Below are 13,964 nucleotides of genomic sequence, written 5' to 3'. Positions count from 1 at the left end.
ATAAACTCAACGATCGCCTTTTTTATCCTCAAAATTATTACAGGCAGGAAGCAATTTTAAAATACTTCCAGCTATTGAAAAAGCACAACAGAGTTCTGGAAATGCTCTCAGCAATTAAATGTAAAGTTCTAGGGAGGTGATTAAAAGAACAGTTTGTCACTTGGAATGGATGTGGCTAATGGGGATGTATTTACATATTGCTTCCTAAAGCACTTTCTTCCTTCTCTGCCTGCCTCCAGAGTGGGGGCTCTTGCAATGACACAGCCAGTCTGGAACAATTAGTGCAGAAATGTGATGAGGAGGAACCAATCCATGCCCTGCACAGCTCCAGGGGAAGCAAAACGGGGATTTTAATTCAGCACTGGGAGCCCGGAGCAGCAGAGCTCTCATCAACATCTGGGCTGCCCTGGGAGCACCCAGGGGTGTTTCCATGCAAAGTCATGCTCAGGCTCCTGGCTGATGGTCCCTGGCCACGTGATGGTCCCACGTGCTCAGCCCTTCTCCAGGGAATCCGTGGGATTTTTGGGGCTCCCCAGAGAGAGGAGGATATGAGAATCTGACTCCATGTTCTTAGAAGGCTAGTTTATTATGATATGATATTCATTACATTGAATTAAATGCTATATTAAACTATACTAAAGAATGGAAAAGGGATACAGACAGAAGTCGTGGGGAGGAAAGATGGATCTGACTCCATGATCTTAGAAGGCTATTCTATTCTATTCTATTCTATTCTATTCTATTCTATTCTATTCCATTCCATTCCATTCCATTCCATTCCATTCCATTCCATTCCATTCTATATGCTATACTAAACTATACTAAAGAATGGAAAAAGGATACAGACAGAAGTCGTGGGGAGGAAAGATGAATCTGACTCCATGATCTTAGAAGGCTAATTTATTATTTTATGATATTATATTAAGAATGCAATATTAAACTGTACTAAAGAATAGAGAAAGGATACGGACAGAAGGCTACAAAGAATGATCATGAAAACCTGTGACTCCTTCCAGAGTCCAACACAGCTGGCTGTGATTGGTCATTAAGTTAAAACAATTCACACCAAACCAATCAAGCAACCACCTGCTGGATAAGCAATCTCCAAAACCACATTCCAAAGCAGCAAAACACAGAAGCAATCAGATAATTCTTGTTTTCAGTTTTCTCTGAGGCTTCTCAGCTTCCCAGGAGAAGAAATCCTGGGGAAGGGATTTTTCCAGAAAATGTGACAGTGCCAGGAGACTTTGGAGTCAGACTGGCCAGGAGGGGGTTGGTGTTAGTAAAGAAATCAGCTGCCAGTCTGGAGCTTCTGTTTCCCAAGGATGAGCTGGGAAATGCTGGTGCTTTAATTACAGTGGTGAGCCTTGCTTGTGACTCTGCTTGGGATGATTTAGAACAGCTCCAGGAATTATTCAGGGGCTTCAGCCACCTTCAGTGGCTGTGTGACATCCCTGTGGCAGCTGAGCCCAGGTGACACATCCTTGTGTGCAGTTACCTCTCCTGTGGCTGGGGGACAGCAGAAAAAAGGACAGTTCAGTGTTTTTGAAGAACTATGTCTGGTTTTACATCAAACTAAAGCTCATTCCAAAATCAAAATAGCAAGTGGACTCTTGCCCTGTTTTGTTTAAAAATGAAGATCAGGTTTTAGCCTGAAGTGGGAACCTTGCAGCTTCAGCTGAAACCTTTCAGTATTCTCATTAAGTGAGTAGATTGGAATGGCAAGATACTGAGTGTGTTTGTGTCTCACTGCTCTCATTGTTCTGGGCTGTTCCACACACACAAGTTGCATGCCTGATTACCTGCACAGCAGGCTGAAAATTGATCTGGTATATTTTAGCTATAAAATAATTCACCTTTTATGCCAAAACAATTAATGTTATACATTAGTTTCAAATCAGAGTGTTGCCATTATACTCTGGAATATAAAATTAATTTCTAGGGATGCATTTTTCACTTTTGGTAGCTGGGCTTGCATTCCCATCACGCAGTTTGCATTTGGTGCAAACAAAAATTCAGCCAGAAGAGTTCTCCTGCAGAGTTCATGTGAAATCCCAGTGGCTGGGAACACATTGCACCTATTTTAAGCAGATCTCACTGTCTCATGTCACTCCTGGAGGCCACAGGTCAAGCCTGGCACAGAGGTTTTGTAATTGTCATTATTTTTATAGAGAGAACATGAACAAAAGGTAAATACCAGCCCCATTTGTTCTCTGAAGTGTGACTGCAGCTAAAGACTTTTTCATTATCAGTGATGGAGCTACTTGAATGCCAACAGCCCAGGATCCCCCTGGAAATGCAGTCTGAGCCTTGGTTTGGTTTGTTTTCCCCAGCTGCACATACCTAGGATAGTTTTTAATTTCTGAGCAGTGAATGTGTGCAGGAATGTACCCCAAACCCTTGAAATTATCTACAGTTTATCTCAAATAATATTCTAAACTGGTTTTTCATTGCCAAAATGCTGCCATTTCTCACAGAGGCACCTTGTGACATTTTAAGCTCCAGTTTACACAAATGTTGTGGGAGCACACAAACACCTTGTCCTCCAGAGCAGGAGATTTTTATTTGGAAAGCAATTTGTAACGTTTTCCAGGAGAAATGAGGGGGATGTTTCTTGGTTTGTGGCACAGGGAAGGTGACACCAAGAGCAGCTGGTGGTGGGGCTGGCCAGGGGAGGATGGGGTGCTGAACTGAGTGCAGGAAAATTGGCCCAGGTGAGGAAGGAAAGGTATTGAGGAGAAGCTTGAATTAATTTATGTAAAATAAAACCAGTTCTACCCCTGGGAGCACTGACATTCATTATCCCAGTCCCACAGCAGTGTAATCCAAGGATTTGCCTGCAGGGAGGTGAGGGCACTTGGCACCCCAGAGCCTCCTCTGGGACCTTAATGAACTTTTACCTCATTAATTAATTTCCTGCTTTTTGGGTAGTTTGTTTGCACTTTCCCAGAGGTTCCTGTGCAGACAGCCAGAGGTTCAGCAGGGGTGAAAAATGGACGTTTTTGTGGGTGATTGTCCCACAAAGGCCAGCCTGAATGCTCAGTGTGAGCTCTCAGAGCTCCTCCTGAGAGAGTGAGGGGTGCTCGTCCCCAAACTGCTCCCTTTTCTGCCACTCCATCACACTTGCAGCTGAAATTGGGCCAAATGATGAACTAATTGGTTTCTGCCTCAATTAGGGAGTCTGTTATTACCCTCTCAAAATCAGTGTTGCTTTTCCATCACTTTCCACCTAAGGTAGATCACTCCAAATAGCTGTTTTGCTGCAGATTTCCATGTTTTTAATTGCAGTTTCTGTCATTGCTAAATTCTGTCTGATGACTTTCTTGGAAACAGTTCTCCAGGAGCCACCTGCCATCCTGTGGGATAGGCAGAGAGCCACTGGGAGACACAAAATTCCAGGATGTTTCAGCTTCTCCTGGTGTTTCTGCTGCAGAATATTGTAAAATCAGAGCTGGAGAAGTGCATGAAATAATTGGGATTTGGGTATCGAGATGGACATGAAACTTTTTTATGTTTTGGTGGTTGGTTTTTTGTGTGTATTTGGGCTTGAATTTTTTTTTTTTTTTTTATTTTGGGGGGTTTTTAACCTTGAAGTACTGTTCAGTCAGCTCCATGCTCCCCAAAATCAAGAATTTTCATTTCTTGCCAGTTTTATTTCTGGAAACACCCACTTGGCTAATTCAAATCCCATCAGTTTGGATCATTTTCAGTCTGTTTCAGAAGAACATTGTTCACTTCCCTTACTTGGGGCTGTTTTAGAAGTCTCAGTTTTGTGTGAATTATGGGGCTGGCAGGTAGGTATTAAGCAGGTGTAAAGAAGTGATGGCCCAGAAGACAAGGAGCAAAAGCTGGCATTATTTATGCAAATAGTGAATAAAATGAACTTTTTGAATTATTCTTCTCCTTTTGATCATGGGTCTGTGTGCCTTTCCCTCCCTAAATTCTGCTTTTCCAACTTCCTGAATTTAATTAGAGTTTGGGATTTCCAGCACTGCTGTTGTCACTTAAATTCTGTTTACAAGAAGTAAAATCACCCTGGTTCTGTAAGAGATCTTCCAGTGATGTGTTTGTCTCACTCAGAAGAAATGTGCAATTTCTTTAAGTTCTAGATTTCTAAAATTCTTTAAACGTTATTTAAAACCATATTTTCAAAAGGATGCGCATAAACTTCAGCCTTGACTTTGAACATAGTTAAAAACCAATAAATGTGTGGGTTTTACCCCATTATGTTCCTTTAGCAAGAGTAATTTGGGGTTTTTTTCAGCTTCATAAATAGCAGGAAATGACCCTGGTAAACCCCAAAGGCCATGGTAATTTAATTGTTGAATTTCACAAAGAATTCAGGTTTAAAAATGACAGGTAATTTCATAAGCTTTTTTTTTTAATTGAGCACTTAGGTGCACAAAAGGCCTGAAACAGTGTGAACATGCTGAGTGTGTTGGAAACTGCTCAGTAAATAATAATCAAATAATGCAAAATAAAGAGAAGCCGCCAACCAAGACGTAGTAAACAAATAAAAATTGAGTAATAACTGTAATTTCCAATACCTTATCCATGTATGGTCGCCAAATAAGGAAAAAATGCATTGGAAAGCAAAGGCTTAGAACTCAGAGGAAGCCCAGGAGAGACATATTACTTCCATTTATAACAGAAAATCAACTGAAAACTTGTAATTGACAGAAAGGGAGTGAGTTTGTGTCCCTGGAGGTGCCCTAAGATCAGCAACAGGCAAATGGTGTAAACATAATAAATCACACCACAAGTTGTTTAATATGATTTTTTTTCCTTTTTTTTTTTTTTTTTTAATTTATTTTGGAAAATAAGAGTGCAATTTTGTAAAGGACAATAAATATAAAATGAGGTGGTGGGGCACGGGGCCAGAAAAATCCCACTTTTTTAAGGGAGTCAGTGAAAATAAGTGTTGAATGGGGAGTTAGATTTCCAGAAGTGTTTATTCATGGGTTGAAGGACCCAATTAAACTGGAACCCACTCTGCATGGCTGCCAGAATCCCAGTGAGTGATTTCAGTGGCTTTATTCTTGACTTAACCCCACATCCCAGCAATAAAATGAAGCTGCTTCTTTTCCTGCTGCATCTCCAGATCTCCACACTGTTCTGCACATCTTTTTTCTTCTCATTTTCTCCTTTTTTAAAGCATGAGATAATATTTTGAGCACGGAGACCCAGGTGGTTCAGTAAATACCAGAATCAGTAAAGCCTGGTGTTCCCCACGGCTGCCTCGTGGGTGTCTGAGTTTGGTGTGGAGGTGAAAATTGGGTTTTTTTGGTCCCTTTTTGGTGTGCAGCCCTTCCATCAGCCTGTGATCACTGTGTCCACCCAGCTCCTCTGCAGAAAGTTCTCCTCTGTTTCCTGCCTTTCCCATTTGGAAAGACCCCACACTCCTTGCTCCCTCAGACTATGTGGTCCCCTTCACCCTCCTCAGCTGTGCTCTCTTTTTTCTTTATTTTTGGAATCATTTAATGCTTCCCACTGTCCTGATTCCCCGTTGTTTCCTGATGAATCCTTGCTGCCTTCCTTTCCATGAATTAATTGCACCTCTGAGCTCTGGAGGAAGGATTTGTGGTGAAAGCCATCGGTGATCCTGAGGAGATGCTGCAGGTCCACAGGTGATGGGTTTGCAGGTCTTTTCCTCCTTATGGTTCTGGTTTTGGCAGTAAATATTCCTAATATTTATTTGTTTGTTTGTAAATAATATTTAAAATATGTATTTTTAGTTATTTATTTTCATTTCTTTCTAATATTTCTAAATATGACCAAAGTTTAACTCCTGAGCCTGTTAATGGTTGGCCCAGGCTGCTGCTGCCAAATTATCATAATGGAAGAGGTTTAAATATTGATAGAAGAAAATTAAATGCAGGTTCATGATCAGCCATTTCATTTGATGCCTTTTTTTGCAGCAGGCAGCCTATACATATCTTAATAATTTCATTTTTTGAGTAGTTTTTTTTCACCTGCAGTCTTACCTTGTGTTAAATTGTCCCGTTGGCTTTGGCAGCCTGGGGAGGGGTTGAGGGCTCAGCTTGTGTCACCTTTTCATTCCATGGTGCACCCAGATTTGTGCACCCTCAAATTAAAGCTGTGCAGGAAGGGCTGATCTCCATTTCGTGGGGGCAGTGCCAGTGCTGCAGACACTGCAACACAAGAGAGGTCAATCAAGCTGTAATCATTGCTAATTAGCACTTCCAGAGGCTGTAATCTTTGTATAACTGCCACGTGGGTGAAAAAATTATTCCTTGCTTAAAACCCCATTAAAAATTTATTTTCCTTTGATCCTGTAGGAAGTGAATGAGACCAACACGTGGCCTGGCACAGGAAGGGGCTTTTGCCAATTAAAAAAGGCTCAGAGTGATGCTCAGGAAACAAAACCAATTCAGTGGGGTTTTTTTGCCAAATCTCTTAGTTTCTCTTTCGAAGTGTGGGTTTGATTTTTTCCCTTTCAAATAATCATAATGAGTGGTAGCAAGGGCTGCTTTGCCACATCATACAGAAATGGTTTTAGTGGAGTTTTTATGGATTTTTGTAGGAAAAAAATAGTTTTGCTGTGTGATGAGTCCTACTGGGAATTTAGACTTCTTCTGACATCCTTATCACGTGGATTCTGCTGTCCTGTTTCTACCTGCTAATCATCTGGCTGAGCAGTTAAGCAGCTACTGAATGAATAATCTTTCCATTTTAGCAAAGTTTGCTCTCGTTTTTGCTGTATACTCCTATTTCTGTGCATATTAAATTTAAAAAAAAAAAGAGAGAAAAGAAGGAGATGTAAGCAAACCTGGATTTCTTTTGCCTTTTTTTCTTCTGCTGGAGGAGATGGTGGAAAAAAATGGGGGTTTTGCTAGTTTCTGGTACCTTTTAAGATGTATTTTTCTCTGTCATTGGCTCTGTTTGTTACACAGTACAGAACTGTAAATAATGCAGTGCTGTCAAATATAGCAATAAAGTGCTCTTTGAAGGGAAAAAAGGTGGAAAAATTCTACCAAACACCTTTGCATGTGTGTTTTTCCCCACCCCAGAGATGGTGAAGAAAACCTGGGGGGTTTTGCTAGTTTCTGGTACTTTTTAAACTGTATTTTTCTCAGTCGTTGGCTCTTTGTTACACAGTACAGAACTGTAAATAATGCAGGGTGCTGTATTTGCAGGGATCCCCGTGGCAGGAAGGAATGATGAATCTGACTTCATGTTCTCAGAAGGCTAATTTATTATTTTGTGATAATATATTATATTAAAGAATACTATACTAAACTAAACTAAAGAATGCAGAAAGGATACAGACAGAAGGCTAAAAAGATAACAATGAAAACTGGTGACTCTCTGCAGAGTCTGACACAGCTTGGCCCTGACTGGCCAAAGAGTGAAAACAGCTCCCAGCAGAATGCAATGGAACAATCACCTGTGGGTGGGCAATCCCCAAACACATTCCACATGAGCACAGCACAGGAGAAGCAAATGAGACAAGAATTGTTTTCCTTTTCTCTGAGGCTTCTCAGCTTCCCAGGACAAACATCCTGGGTGAAGGGATTTTTTCAGAGAATGAGAATGGCACAGCAGTGCTGTCAAATACTGCAATAAAGCGCTCTTTGAAGGAAAAAAAGGTGGAAAAATCCTACCAAACCCCTCTGCTTGTGTTGTTTTTCCCCACCCAGACCTGTCGTTCGCCTGGATCTTCAACGAGTACCCCTCGTTCGTGCAGGAGGACAGCCGGCGCTTCGTGTCCCAGGAGACAGGACACCTGTACATAGCCAAGGTGGAGCCCTCGGACGTGGGCAACTACAGCTGTGTGGTGACCAGCAGGGCCAGCAGGAGCCCCGTGCTGGGCTCCCCCACGCCGCTGGTGCTGCGCACGGACGGTACGAGGGCCGGGGGACGCGAGCGACGCGCGCGCGCTGGGGCGTCCCGGGCAGAAAGGGGATTCATTTCTGGACCTCGGTGTTTGTAGAGTTCCAGAAGTGAGGGTGAAATTGGCACCTCTCCAAGCACACTGGTCAAACCAGCAGTCTGTCAGCTCTCTCCTCCTCCAGAAAGGAATCAAAGCGATCGTTATTTACGCTCTGTTACAAAAATGTAAACATCAGAAGGCTTAGGAGAACTCTAGGAGAACTTTGGAGGAACAGGGCGACAGGGAACCACCAGGAGCCTGGGAGCATTCCCAGCATCACTCAGTTCCCAGAGTTCTTGGCTCTTGCAGCATAAATTCTCCTGTGTTGTCCTGTCATTGTCACCTTTGTAATGAAGGGATGGGACTGCCATGGGGCTAAGAACGATTTATTGCTCAGATAAACATCAGTCTCAGAGGCTGAGAGGTTTTAGGGGAGCAAGAACTCGGCCGTAGCTCAGAGTAGTCACAAGTTCTTTGTTGCAAGGCAATAGAGAACTTTCTAACCCAATACACAGTTGCCACAGGGTTTATTTTACTTTTGTGACCCATCACCTTTACTGACTTCTGCTGCACTGTGGATACTTTTCTGCAGTGGGCTATTATCACATGCACACACCTGTGCTTCTGTCATAACTTCTCTTAGTTTATCCCATACAACCCCACCCCTGCGTTGTAAACCCTTCACCCTTTTATCAGTACAGTTTCTCACTTACTTAAGGCATATTCTCACCTACAACTATAGAAACATGGCTTTATGATTTTTCTGCTTAATGTCTGTGTATTGTATTTTTGCATTAATCCAAGCATCTCTCAAGGCTGCAGATCAAACCCTTCAGTGTCTGTGGAAATTTCTGTTTTTCCAATTCCCACAGTCAAACTTTCTTTTAAGATAAACTCTGTTGCATCCTAACTCTGTCCCTGATATCTCTATGCTTCCCTTTATAAGCAGATTGTCAGAGAAATAATCTTGAGTTGCAAAAGACAGAAAGAAAACCCTTTGAAAATCACCTTGGAAATTTGACCTTCTCAATTGTCTCTCACAGGTGTGATGGGGGAATACGAGCCCAAAATAGAAGTTCAGTTCCCTGAGACCCTGGCAGCAGCCAAAGGCTCCACTGTCAAGCTGGAGTGCTTTGCACTGGGAAAGTAAGTGTTCATCTTCACTGAAAGTTGAAGCACTTTGGGTTCACCTGCACAAGAGCTGTGGGACTCTGGTGTTTCCCCAGCTCCTCATTTTGGTCATCACAGCTCCTGCCTTGAAATGAGAGGGCAAAGACTCTTGGAGTGTATTTTGATTTTGTATAGAATTAGGATGTGTCTGTTGGCAGCACAGGAATTCACATTTCATTTCAGATTAGCTTGAGTAGATTCAGTGTGGTTTTGCATATGACCTTTGAGTTAAGTCTCTTTTCTTTGTGCAAGGATATGGTGCTGAAGCCTGTGAGAATGTTGTCTGAGTTTTCCCCTTAAATGCTTTCATAATATTGTTCTTTCTTTATAGGCAAAATAAAGATTGAAATGCATTTCTCCTCTGAATGATGCTTCACTGGCAGCTGATACCTTTTCTCTTTCACAGATGATCTGAGAATGTGTTTCTGTAAATGTATTTATTTACCAGTGTGGGGTTTGTCTGCAGCAGTTTGTCAGGTGCCCGTGTCAGGTTGATAACTTGATCACACACTATTGCTTTGGCTCCTGGAGAGGGGAGGGAAAGTTTGCAAATAGAGAATTAAAGGCTGCTGGAGGATGGCAATTCCAGAAGACTTGCCTGGATTCTTCCTCGGTGGAAGCCTCTGGTGAATCTCACCCATCCTCTGGGGAGGCCAGTACAAGAAATGTTGCAGTTATTGGACATTGACAGAGTTATTCCTGACAAATTTGGGACCACAAATGCAGCGTAGGAATCAGCAGGGAATGCAGATCAGGTGCCTGAGTGTCTGACCATCTGTCATGTACAGTGTGGTTCCTGCTTTTTACACAGCCTGGAAGTCACTGCTGAATTTGCTTTGCTTTAAGTGTCTCATTATGACAATCAAGGACTTTAAGCAAAACTGTTTAAAATCTCATTACTCTCTCTTTAGCCCCGTGCCTCAGATTAACTGGAGAAGAACTGACGGGCTGCCATTTCCAAGTAAAATAAAGCTGAGGAAATCCAATGGCATGATTGAAATCCCTAATTTCCAGCAGGAGGATGCAGGGCTCTATGAATGCATTACTGAAAACTCCAGGGGCAAAAACATTGCAAGAGGACGTCTCACTTACTATGGTAGGAGACCTCTGGTCTGTCTCTCTTTACTCATGAAACACAAACTGCTCTGGGGTACTCTGGAATTTCCACTTTCTGCAGTTCCTTCGGGCATTTGGGCTTAAAAATCCGTGGCATTTTAAGTGCTTCCAGAAAATGAGAATTTCTGCAGCAGTTTCTTGGTAAGGTCTCTAAAAAGTGGCTTAAAAGCTCACAAGGATTGCTGAGAGTAAAGCAGTGTGCTTCTGCTTGGTTTTTTTCTCTGATGGAAGGACTTTTTTTTTTTTTTAAGAACATTTTTTCTTGGTCCATTGGTGAAACCTTCAATTTTCAGTCAATTGGATTTATTTGGGGGATCATTTAGGCCTCCCATTTGTGGGAAGTACAAATTTTGTCTTGCTTTGTGAAAAGATTACTGATGGATATTCTCAATCCTGTGCTTTCAAAACAGCCAATTTTATTTTAAAATGAGTAAATAAATGGGAGGATATAATCCAGTATAGGAAATGAAATAATAAGAAATTTTATAGCTGGAAAAAAAGCAGTCTCTTGTGCATTTGAGGCTATAGAATGAAATGAGTATCAGCAAAGCACACTGGTGGTGGTGGTGTAAAGCGAGAGTGATTTGCAACAAAGTGGTAATTGGCAATTTTTGTTAAAGCCAGATCTCAGCAAATATCATTTTCTTTACTTCAATGGCAATTTAAGCAGTGATTCTGACTCTGCCTTGGAATGTTTCCCTCATGGAGGAATATCTGAGCAAGGAGATGGATTTTGAGTTGGAGGAAGGCACAGAGCACAGCTCCTCTGCAGCTGGGAGCAAGTTCTTTACTGCCTCTCCACGGGGAGCAGCTGGCTGCTAGAACACACACACTTTGGTCCTTGAAGATTTTACTTTAAGGCACAATAGATTTTGTAAGGAGGAAGGGAAAGTTCTCTCCTTGCCAACTTCCAAATTAATCTTTACACTGAGTGAAGGCCCCGCTGTTGGAAATGTCCAAGGTCAAGTTGGGCAGGGGACTTGAAGCAAGAGAAATTTTCCAGGCACTGATTGTAATTATGACTTTTTGAGAAATCCTGTGGTTGACACTGGGCAATAAATCCAAGCTGCTTCACCTGCCAGTGTCCTCTGCCATGCCAAACTTGGCACTGTGCATTTTATTTTTAAATAAAATTTAAAACTTTTTAATAAGTGACCTTATTTTTTGCTTGAAAGTTCCAGATTAGGGTCTGTACATGATTTTGTTTCAACATTCCTATGGCAGTGTTAAATCAGGGCAGTTGTGAGATACATCACTGGAAATTAGACATAAATTAGAATAGATAAAAATAGATAGAAAAAATAGATATAAAACAGAGTGGATTTGTTCATCAGGCCTTGTCATTCCAGCAGTGCCATTCCTGGGGTTCCTGCCCTGCTGCCCCAATTCTTCTTTGCTCATCAAGGGGCCACAGAGCTGAAATAAAGGATGTTGCTAATGAACAAAAGCAACCCAGCTGCAGTCCTGTGACAGTGGAATCACTGAGAACGTTTCCAGTGCACATCCAGACAGGGATTTGAGCCCTCAGGTGGAGTTCCTGTTCCAGGAGGAGTGGCTGCCCATGTTAGGAGCCATCCCAGATAGGGATGTTTATCTTGAGAAGAATAATGAGAGCTGTAGTGGCAGTAATGGCACTCCAACTGTTTCATTTCATTTGTTCTGCTTCATGGAACCCATTCTGCAAAATTAAATAGATTTAAGTAATCTTTCTTATTTTGGTGCTTGCTTTGTTGCTGCAGTTGGAATTCCAACAAGCCTGGATTCAGGATAAGAGCATTTATAACTTCTTTTGATCATTCAAAGTTTTATTACTGAAGATAATGTCTTCTGATGGGTTGCCACCTCCTCTGGTGCCAAAGCCCAGAAATCTGTCTGGTGAAGAAATCTAACCACATCCCACTCAGCCTTCCAGTAAAAAATCAATATTTCAGGAAGTTGTTCTAAAAGCAGATGAGGATTTGGGGGAAATTAATGCAATAATCTGAAGACAGAGAGTAAAAAAACACCCATCTGCCAGAAATACCAATGCTGTCCAAAATTAGGGAATGGTGGCTGCTCTTAGAACATTTAGAAGTTTAAGGTGTGTCTGCTTATCAAACATAGAAAAATAGAAACACAACAAAAGTACAATTGTCTTTTTATTTCAATAGTGACAACATTCATTTTCCTCTGGGCAGAACAAAGCACATTTCTGCCTGACCCAAAAAAAAAAAAAAAAAAAAAAAAAAAAACAGTATGAGAAGGATTGGGGTTAATGTTTTGCAAGTTGTCGTGGTGAAATAATATGGAAAAGAAATCTTTAGGCAGAAAAAATATTGATAAAAGTCATTCATGTGCCTGTAAAATAGGTTTTTCTTTCTTTGCAAACTTCAAGGATTCTTTTTAAATGTAACATAAAGCTGGTCCTAAACCAAAGCTTGAAACATTCATTGCTCTGCTACGAAGTGAAACACTCCCATTCTGATTTGTTTTATGAGCTGCAACTGCAAAGTTTAAAATCTGAAAATCAGGTTTCCCAGTTCATAAATAGTTTGGTTAAAAGCCTTCCTTTTTCATCCATTAATGAGTTACAGCCTTGGAGCCACAAAGCCCTTGAACACCTTCACTCCTGCCCATAGTCAGTTTCCCAAGAATTCCTCTAAATCTGTCACATCTGTAGCTCCTGAAAGAAATGAAATGAGTCTGTTTTATTGTAATGATGGTGTGTTTTAAATATAGCTCTCAACCCATAGTTGGAGTTGATAATTAAAATAGATATTCTAAACCAGATATTCTGGGTTCATTGCAATACTCACACACTATTAATCTTCCTTTTCTCTCCTGAAGGATTTTATCAGGAAAAGCCTGACATCAAATGTTCAGTTTTTTGTCCTTTTTACAGTTCCAACATTTGTTAAATGCCAGTTTTCTGCTCAGGAGAGCTCAGATTGTGCTAAAAATAGGAGAAGATTATCCAGCTTTGATTGAATGTAGAACCTGAAGATTTAAATAATTTGCTTTCCCTTTATTAGCGTGTTCGTTTGTCATCGCTTTTAGCTTCCCATAAAGAGATAACAGGGGGAAAAAAAGGATCCACAGAGGTGTTTCATGGCAGAGAAAAATGAGAGGAGATGAAACAATTGTGGTTTTGTCTTTTAGGATGCAGTTAAACATGAAGCACGGTAAAGATAGGTAAAGCAATTAATTTAAGGTATAATTGAAGGAAATATAATCTTAATTAGCCCATGCTGATATAGCAGAAGTCCTGCTTGGCAGTGCCAAGGTAAAGTGTTTGACAGGGAGAAGGAAGTTCTGCTGCTGTTCTCCTTTTGCTCTGCAGTGCTGGTCTGTGGTAACAAAGACAAAATCCCCCAGGAATCAGTAGAATCTACCTCTGTTTTTAGTTTGTTAAGAAATATTGGTGTATTTTGGGTTTTTTTAAAGTAATAATCTATCAGCAAAACTAAACTGAAGCTGTTATTTGTGTATGTGGAAGAATATCTCTGTTTAAAGGTTTGATCTGATGGTCTTGTGCTTGACATGTCTTCAAAGTTACAAATGACTGAATAATACCAATGAGTTGCTGAGTTTGATCACCTGGAGTTTAATTGCTAATGCTGTCAAATAATATAATTTTCTTGCTGCCCAGACAAATAGTTTTTCTTCTTTTACATACCAAAGCTTTTCCCAGGGATTTGGAATGACCTGTTGCTTGAGGGCATTCTTATTTTGAGTGGGGGCCAAATAATGGATATTTTCAGAGATGTGTCAGCTGCTTCTCCAGGCCCAGCTGTTTCAGCAGAAC

At 41.1% G+C, this 13,964-nt stretch overlaps 1 protein-coding gene across 1 annotated transcript in view; it reads left to right on the top strand.

The window, feature by feature from the left end:
- LOC132332455 (contactin-3-like) overlaps positions 1-13,964 on the top strand; it is a 100,865-nt gene that overhangs the window by 51,004 nt on the left and 35,897 nt on the right. The window contains exons 4-6 of the mRNA XM_059856831.1: positions 7,662-7,865; positions 8,938-9,040; positions 9,976-10,160. Of these exons, the coding sequence (XP_059712814.1) occupies positions 7,662-7,865; positions 8,938-9,040; positions 9,976-10,160 (492 nt within the window). The remainder of the gene's footprint in view (positions 1-7,661; positions 7,866-8,937; positions 9,041-9,975; positions 10,161-13,964) is intronic.

This window comes from Haemorhous mexicanus, chromosome 11 (assembly GCF_027477595.1).
Source record: "Haemorhous mexicanus isolate bHaeMex1 chromosome 11, bHaeMex1.pri, whole genome shotgun sequence".
NCBI classification, from domain to species: Eukaryota; Metazoa; Chordata; class Aves; order Passeriformes; family Fringillidae; genus Haemorhous; species Haemorhous mexicanus.
The sequence above is the reverse complement of the archived record's forward strand: the minus strand, read 5'-3'. Positions and strand labels throughout refer to the sequence as shown.